Source organism: Cynara cardunculus (genome assembly GCF_001531365.2).
Source record: "Cynara cardunculus var. scolymus isolate 2C chromosome LG 10, CcrdV1, whole genome shotgun sequence".
Lineage (NCBI taxonomy): Eukaryota > Viridiplantae > Streptophyta > Magnoliopsida > Asterales > Asteraceae > Cynara > Cynara cardunculus.
Genome location: NC_037537.1, coordinates 2,898,392 through 2,907,037, shown reverse-complemented (window position 1 = coordinate 2,907,037; position 8,646 = coordinate 2,898,392). Strand labels below are relative to the sequence as shown.

At 34.8% G+C, this 8,646-nt stretch overlaps 1 protein-coding gene across 1 annotated transcript; it reads right to left on the bottom strand.

Moving 5' to 3' along the window:
- Positions 1–1,205: 1,205 nt before the first annotated feature.
- LOC112519590 lies at positions 1,206–7,712 on the bottom strand. The gene is made up of 9 exons (XM_025127789.1): positions 7,490–7,712; positions 6,620–6,747; positions 6,077–6,124; positions 5,880–5,993; positions 4,098–4,166; positions 3,955–4,011; positions 3,336–3,425; positions 2,170–2,250; positions 1,206–1,647 (listed from the first exon to the last, which is right to left on the bottom strand). Exons 1-9 carry the CDS (start codon positions 7,656–7,658, stop codon positions 1,582–1,584), a joined length of 822 nt encoding a protein of 273 aa, XP_024983557.1. The 5' UTR covers positions 7,659–7,712; the 3' UTR covers positions 1,206–1,581.
- Positions 7,713–8,646: the final 934 nt, after the last annotated feature.

Sequence of the window (8,646 nt, the reverse complement as noted above, 5' to 3'; positions counted from 1 at the left end):
AATAAATATATACTTATTAATATAAACATTACTATTATTTTTCTAAATAATTATATAATTATAAAAATAAAACATTAAAAAACAAGATTTGACATATAAATAAGATAGATTTATATTACATTTTTACTTATTCTACAATTACGTCTAAAGAGTCTTTCAAGCTGTAAAAGATAGATCAACATAAGTTGTAAAATACGGATCGACTTTAGCTGTAAAAGACGAATCAACCTGAGGTTTTATAAAAAGTTTATCCTTCAACGAGGGCGAGTAGTCTTGTTAACAACTACTTCACGAACCCATGTTTTTTATGCATTAGTTATCTCTTTTATCTACTTTTGAAAACTGAACCTACAAGATGATCGATTGTTTGTTAAATTCTTCGGTAAACATTTGAATTTCATCTTCACAACTAATATCATCATTTTGTAAAGATTAACACGATGATAAATCAAGCTTCGTGCAAAATATATCATCTTGTAAAGGTTGACACAATCATCTTGTAATGTTTAATTTTTTTATTAATTTTGTATATCAATGTTTTTTTTACTGTTATTTTAAAATAATTATAATATGTAACATGAAGAAAAAAGTGAAGAAACAAGGGATGAAGAGGTGAAGAAGTTGAAGAGTGAAAGCAGGGTGGCCTTTCCTACCATGGAAGGTAAGGGCTAGTCTGATAGCTCCAAAATGGATATGTGTATATCCTTGAGCCATGCAATGTCTAAGGAGGTCTGTTGGAAGGGACAGTGTCACTAAGTGCTCTGATGTAGTAACTGGGAGTTGGTGGGAGTCAATTTAGAAGCTTGGACAAACTCCTTAACTTGCTCGTGAGAGATGGATCCTATCAATTTTTTTTTGACTCTTTTTGAAAAAGAAATATTGGGCTTAGAAATATATTATATGGATTAACTAAAGGCATACTAGTGATAGGTATTATAAAATCATCTGGAATATAAGAAGATGACTAAAACCAACATTACCAGACAGTTGTCCAAAGAAATTAAACGAATTCAATTCCCTATGCATTTAACACCCCTATATCAAATTTGATTTTTTTTTGTTTATCACTGTCTTAATGCAAGAATTGCTATATTCAATAAAAAAAAGATTTTGTATAAAAAATCACAAATTTTCAGAAGGATCCATGTTCATGGGCAGACTTGTATTTTTCTGCATTTCTAAATTTTGTTTTCCAACAGCCAAGATAAATGTAAAAAACTACATGGCTAAACCATAGAGTAACAAACAGGAGAAGCTGTATAGCACACTATTAAAAAAACATAAAAAAAATGACGAAAAGCACCAATCAAAACGAACCCAGTAAATTTCATACTAACTGACCTAAACCCTAGCTGACCAAATCGAAGCCACAAAAAGTGGTAACATTATGCATAACGCTATAATGGCTATATCTTGAGGGATGATGGTACAAGGGTGTCTGAGTTGTGGATTTCTTTGAATTCTATCATTCTACCTCTGGAGAAAAGGGCTCTAATAAACTATTGTGTTCATCAATCTATCAGACTCCCCGGAAATAATACCTGGCGACTGGTGGACGGTGGGGGTTCCATGGCACCTTCACTAGCAAAAATTGTTCAATAGAAACACCCCCAGGCTCAAAGCAGGGAAGGTGATTAGAGCGGATGCCTGCAGTATGCAAATTTTTAATGCACAAAGATGATTTTGATATACTGTAGTTGTGGTTCAAATAGCGACTGCCATGGCGTGTAAGGCGTCATGCATGCCATCAAGGCGCCTTTTTGTCGCAAGTTTTTTTGAACACGTTATTTCACTATATAATTTTTTTCCTTAGAAGTTCACCTTTTTTTTTTCTTTTTACATTGTTATAAGCTTTTGATATAATAATTTTTGTAACCTCGTATATCAGTATATGACTTTTCTTGTGTTATTTTAGATAAAACACTAAATTGTTAAATATCATTGATTAATAGTAGAAAATATATATGTATATATATAAAATTATATATCATGGCATACCGACTTGCCACATGAAGCCACAACACCTTATAAAGGCCATGACCTATCGTGGGTGCTAAAACTTGAGGTTTGACCTAGCCACATGCAATGTCTCATGCCATTTAGAACCTTCCCTCTTACTAAGTCGGTAGGTTTTCAAGAAACAGAAGAATAGCAAAAAAGGGATCTTACCACAAAAAAGACTACTTCGTTGTTGGCATAAGCAGCAGTGTATTTCCATTTTTGCATTTTGTTCATAACAAACCGTTGCAGCTGAAAAGAATATGGAGTTGTCAATATTTTTGTCAACACAACTCCATTGATGATGCCTCGTTAATCCAAAGCTCTAAACAACAACATGTTTTTCTTACTTGGGGATTAACTAACCATTCTAGGTGAGCAGTCAAGTAAGTTCACAAATTTATCTTTGGGTCATTGCATGATAGACATTGTCATTGCAGAGTACATAAAAATTTGTAAGCGCAAAATGCAGCAATATGCAACAAAGTTTGCCCTATTTAGTGTAGCAAAAAATAATTCCCCCAATCAATGCAACAAAGTTTCAAAATTTCCTATTTTATACTCATTTTGACTGATTTTCTAGCATTTGATGACGTGAATGCCAAGTTTATCATTCCCTTCCCCATAGGGTATCCAAGTCATCAAATACCATGAGATCAACAACTTACCTATCAAAATGGGTACAAAATTGAAATTTTGTAGCTTTGTTACACCGATTGAAAAAAAAAACTTGGTACAACTCAACCAAACTTGGTTGTATTCTGCCCTTTGTAACAATACAATTGTGCTGCCGGAAGGTTTTAATGGCAGTCACAGATAGTCTACAAACAAATCATTTGTCTTGTAAAAGAATTAACCACGTTTAACATTTGAACATAAGAAGAACAGAATAATCATTATATGCCACATTTGATTTGTGAAAATATTGACAATGTTATGCATGTTTCTGTCGAGATATGCTATAGCCATAACAACACAAATAGTGATCCACATCACAGATGGAAAATGGCGTGAAACAATTAGCAGTTGCTTCAAAGTTTGGAGTGTTTTTGACTTTGCTATAGAGGGGCCAATCATTTCCGGGTTATTTAGAATAATAACCTTCAAACAGATATTTTTAAATGCATGACCTTCTGACAGATTTTGAGGCATTTTTGTGTTAGGAAGAGGCATTCATCTGTTATATTAAGACATCTTAATTCTTCCAGAAGGTCATGCATTTTTGAAACTTCAGTCTGAAGGTTATTCTCCTAAATAACCCAATCAGTTCATGCCACCAATATTTGTGACGGTTCTCTTTTTCAGTCAGCGGGACAAAAAGTGTATTCAGGTGATACCTGGTGATGATTTTGTTTTGCCACGGACCAAGTTCTTTCCAGCACTTCCCACCAATCATCAAGAAGATTTCCAAATTGGCTTTGTATAAACTAAAAACAATAGTCCATCACTGTTATAACTTGTTACTAGAGCGATAACATAGGCTACCTCCTTTACCGGAACTTGAGTTCCCAAATCCAGAGCAATGTAGAGGTTCCGCTACAGATTTACAATGCACCATAGCAGCACCGCTCTGGATTTACGAAATGTTGCTCTAGAAAAGGGAGTTATCTAAAAACAAGTTGTGGAAGAAAAAAGTATGAATATGAAAGTGAACACTTGGGAGCACCCATCAAGATTCAGTGTGTGCAAAATCACATGGAATTAGCTGATACTTTGAAAGTCAAACTTGTATTTGCTATAATTACTGTTATTACTAATTCTTTCGCATTTTTACTACCATCCTTTTCTATTTATAGTACCATTTATATGTGTTTTTTGCCTTTTTCCTCAGCCAATTATTCATATCGATTCTGAAACTTAAAGAATTTGTTTGGCATTCAAAGTCAGTATGAAAATCAAATAGAAAACGTCTCAGGCATTATATACAACAATGAAGGCAAAAGAATGTGTCAGTACCTTCAGAAAGGAGCATCTTATGGAGCTAAGTTGCTTTTTGATCTCTTTACTATTCCTCTGTAATGAAAAATTAAATATAAAGCTCCCTCACAAGTTTATAACCAATGAAATCATACATAAGAATGACAATAGAAGAAGATTACTTTGGCAATTTCAAGAGCCTGTTCAAGATGTTGAATCTGAATCCACTGTTCAGTCACAATTGATGCCATCTGTTTGCATAAACAATGACAAGGAGATAATCTATTCTATGATTTTGGAAGAAGTGTAGAGCTTGAGAAATTAAAATGTGGAAATTATAAGATGCAATGGCAACATAAACCAACCAGACTAAACGAACCCATTAAATCCCACAAGTAGGGTCTGTGACGGTATGATATATGCAAATGTTAACTCCACCCTTGGAGTAGAGACATTGTTTCCGTACAGACCCCCGCCTTTAATCAGGATTAAGAAAATGATGTTTCCATGGCAATGTCTGGGTGGAGGCTAATTTAACATGTTTCCAAATAGAATCCAGATTGTGTCAACATCTTTAGTATGACTATTACTGTACCACAGATTCTTGCTTTGTAATGTCCCATTGAAATTACAAGATTTACAATTTGGCATACATTTTGAGGAGCTTACTCGGTCCATTTAAATGCAACACTTTTTAGTTTTTATTGCAAGTACATACTACATACTTTAGGTTTGAGGTAACATTTACATATAAAAGGTATTTCTGAAAGTTACTTTATTTAAGAGCAAAATGCATCAAAAATGCAGCGAATATTGCCTTAATTCCTATTAAGTGTAGAAAAGAATTTTTTTCTCGATCAATGTGATGAAGTTTCAAAGTTTCCTATTTTGTACCCATTTTGACCGGACTTGTTGATCTTGTAACATGTGACAACATGGATGCGAAGTTTGTCGTATTCGTGTGTATTTGTGTCCATGTTATCAAATACGAGAACGGCAGGTTACTGGTCAAATTAAGTTCAAAATAGAAAATTTTGAAACTTTATTACAATCGATTGAGAAAAAAACTTCTTTGTTACATAAAATAGGATCTAAACCAAACTTTGTTACATTTTGCCCTAATTTTGATGGACCAAGAAGCTCCTAAAGTTGCATGCTAGCATGGCAAAAATGGAGTGTGAAAAGTATCTTAAGGTACATCGTTGAATATAAAAAATGGATTTCTTATTGCTGTAGTGTGGTTTGCAAGTATTAGCATGTAGGCCAAGTCCAAGAGCAATTTGCATAGTCACCCCTAGCCCCCTATTAAACCATGACAGACCAATTCCTGTTTAAATTATTTCTGATTGGTACACTGAAAATGCAGGCAATACCTCTGTTGAAGTTCTAATGGCAAAATTTTCATAAGATAATTCATCCTCGTTGGGTTGTAACTACCACAACAAGACATATGGAAGTGAAGTTTAAATTACAACCATAAGACTTTCTATACTTGAAACTTCCAGGAGAAAAATGAATGAAGGTTATGTTTAACAGTAAAGTGGGAAGTCATATATATATTCTTGCCTTTAATTATGGTTTCTAATCTTTTCATTGTTTGAAGTATACCATGTTCAAATCACTTAATTTTTCCTGCAAAGCATGTTTCATCATATTCTTTTGTTTCATAAATCATGCGTTATTTTTAAGATGAAGTTGACTTCACTTGAAGGAGGAGCAAATAATTCCCATATGCCACTGCTTACTTTTTGAAGTTTTGGTCAAGCAAAAAGCGTACAGAATAACAGAAAATGAAGGCCTCAAACATCTTATTGTAAAACCACCTCCATTGAATTAAGAACCGTGGCTTCGTTATCCCCAGATAATAGAAATAATGTGCCATTGTCCTAAAAACAAGAGGGGGGGGGGGGGGGGGCTTTAACCATCATGTTGTATCAAACTAATAAATGAAAGCAATCACTGACCATTTCAACCCTTGACTTGGTTATTTCCAGCCTACTCTCAGCATCTTGTGCTTTGGACTCCAAGATGTGAAGCTCAAATGTGTTTCTTCTTGCAGCAGCACCGAGAAGTTGAACCTGAAGACAGCTATATCGTGCTGCTTTCATTTGTTGCAAGTGAGATAAATGAAAAATCAAAAATACATTGAATAGCACTGAACCTCTTTTTTCAGCCGATTAAGCCTTTCATTTGCAGATGAAGAATAATTCTACAACCACAAGAAGTAAAATCATGCAATGCTAAAGCAATATTGATACATAAAACAGCTTTATTCCGTACTCTAACACTAAGCCTCTTGATGTATCTTCTACAATAGGAATGAAGTTTAGCCAACATAGACATACAAATCTAGATAGAAATGTCATTCAACCAGCTGTTTAAAAATGGTGTTGCAGTGCAGCATACAGACATGTCATTTCAATATGCTGAATGCTTAACACGACACAATATCAGGAATTAACTGGACAATTAAGAAACGGAATAAGTGAATAAAGGGCTTTTACACAGCTACAATTGTGACCTTAATTAATTTAATGGAAAGGTAACAAACTATATTGCTCTGTCACAATGCAAAGTTGATCAGCGGTGGCATAAAGGGAAGCATGCACACTATTTTTTTATTGTTGGAACATGTCCCTTGATAATAGTTGGTCAAACCTTAAAAAAACTGAAAAAACAAATGAATCAAGATACTGTGGCCAACCTTCATGGTTAACAGAACAGATTGTAGATGATCAACTTCACTTGTCATCTCCTCAACCAGCTTCTCACTTTCTTTGATATAAAGATTTTTGGAATCTACTATTGAAATGCTTTCTTCAAGGATAGTTTCTGCATTGATATCCACATGAACAACATTGTTGATTGGACAAAACAATATTCATAAGAACCATTATCAATTTTCTTTCTATTTTATTTATTTTTCCCGCTTCAGCAACCTTCTCTGAGCTTGCTTCATGATTTTTGGGTTGACATGAAATGGCAGGTACGCACTAAACGAACCAATAAATCCCACTTAAAAGTAGGGTCGGGGTTGAGATGTAAGCATATGTGTCCTCTACCCCAAAAAGCTGAGCATTGTGTCCATGAAAGCCCCTCCTAGCTCTTTAAGTATCAAATTAAGTTTTTGGATTTCTTAAGTTTGCCTTCCATAGTCAAAATATATAAGCTAACTTTGGACCCAACGTACTGTTATTAAATTACTAAGTTTTTCAACTCAAAAGCACAATGGCATAAATTTGAGAAACCTCTGATAACTACATCGAAGATGGTAAGTAGTACTACGATTATAGAATTTTCATCCATGGCAGTTCCCAATTTGAGAACTCTGACCCAAAAAGATTAAAATGCTATCAGTTTTCCAAACAAATAGGCCATACTGTAAAGCTAATGGAAAGGGTAATAAATACATTAATGCTGAATAATAAACCAGTAAAGAATAACGATTAGATCAAAAGCACATCAATAATCAGAATCAAGCCTTTAACATATCAAGAATCATAAAACCAACTATTCCATTGATGAACTGTTGATCCTGAAGATAAAATCTTGCGAGATCAAAGCACAAATTTACCTAATCGAACGACGTTCAGCTCCGCTTCTCGAATTTCATCGATCAAATGGCTGTGATCATCGCCGCCAGTGCTTGAAAATTGAGAAATTAGAGCCATTGATTTACAAATGGTTAAGAGATAAAATAACAAAAGGGCGGGAAGCAGAGACGGTGAGATCGCCATCGTCATTTGTCTGCTCCTTCACTAAAACTACAGTCGATGAGTATTTGGTTTAACATATTCGATAATTGCATTGTGGTCCCTGTATTTCGCTTCTTTTAACATAGTCGATAATTGCATTGTGGTCCCTGTATTTCGTCTTCTTTTAACATAGTCGATAATTGCATTGTGGTCCCTGTATTTCGACTTCTTTAAAAACTCTGCCTGATAAGTTAAGTTACACACTTACCTGCCAAGAGCTTAACTGTTGGCAAAGCCTCTCCACCTTATAAATACGTCTATACAACTGCTAATGAAGAGGGTCATGAACTTCCTTATATCCATAGTAATCACTGACGATGGTCGATAACTACTCCCACCTCGATACATATGGGTTGGGAGGTGGCATTTGGTGATGGTTGAAAGGTGCCGTTTAGAAAAACCGAGGCTCATACCCCTGGGTAACCTCGGGATGATGATGGGGTCCTAAGTCATCACAAGGGTCTGAGTCGCCCTCTAGCCAAGAACCGTCATTAGATGATGAACTCTGTTGCATCGTACAAGTCGTCGCGAGGCTCTCGCCCTCTTTGATGGTCATTGGATTTATATGCCAAACCATGTTGATGTTGTTACTTATCAGTTGATTCTTTCTACTGTTCTATTTTTCAAAATGCTGCTACGCTTACTAGGAACTTAGGTAGGAATACTTGAGAAATCAACTTTCTATCTACATGATGATATGAAAGTTCTTCAGAGTTCGATTTAATTCAACTGTTTGCTTTTCGAGCCATCAGTGTTTTTTAGCAGTTGGAGAAACGCATGGTATTCATTGTTTTAATCAGTAAAAAGTATACGGTTTTCATCTTTATATGTTGAAAGAATTGGAAGTATGAATCTGAAACCATATCATTGTATTGACTAAGGATTGTTTGTTTACCTCTTAATAGTTTCATTAAGAGGCGTTCTCCAAATCATTAAGAAGTAGATCTTGTTTGACAAAAAAAAAATCTGCCTCTTA

Coding starts and splice junctions, on each gene's coding strand:
- LOC112519590 (XM_025127789.1), bottom strand. CDS start 7,658: ATGACGATGGCGATCTCACCGTCTCTGCTTCCCGCCCTTTTGTTATTT. Junction 6,125..6,619: donor CTGTTCTGTTAACCATGAAG/GTTGGCCACAGT, acceptor TTGTGGTTGTAG/AATTATTCTTCATCTGCAAA. Junction 4,012..4,097: donor AGGCTCTTGAAATTGCCAAA/GTAATCTTCTTC, acceptor TTTTCATTACAG/AGGAATAGTAAAGAGATCAA.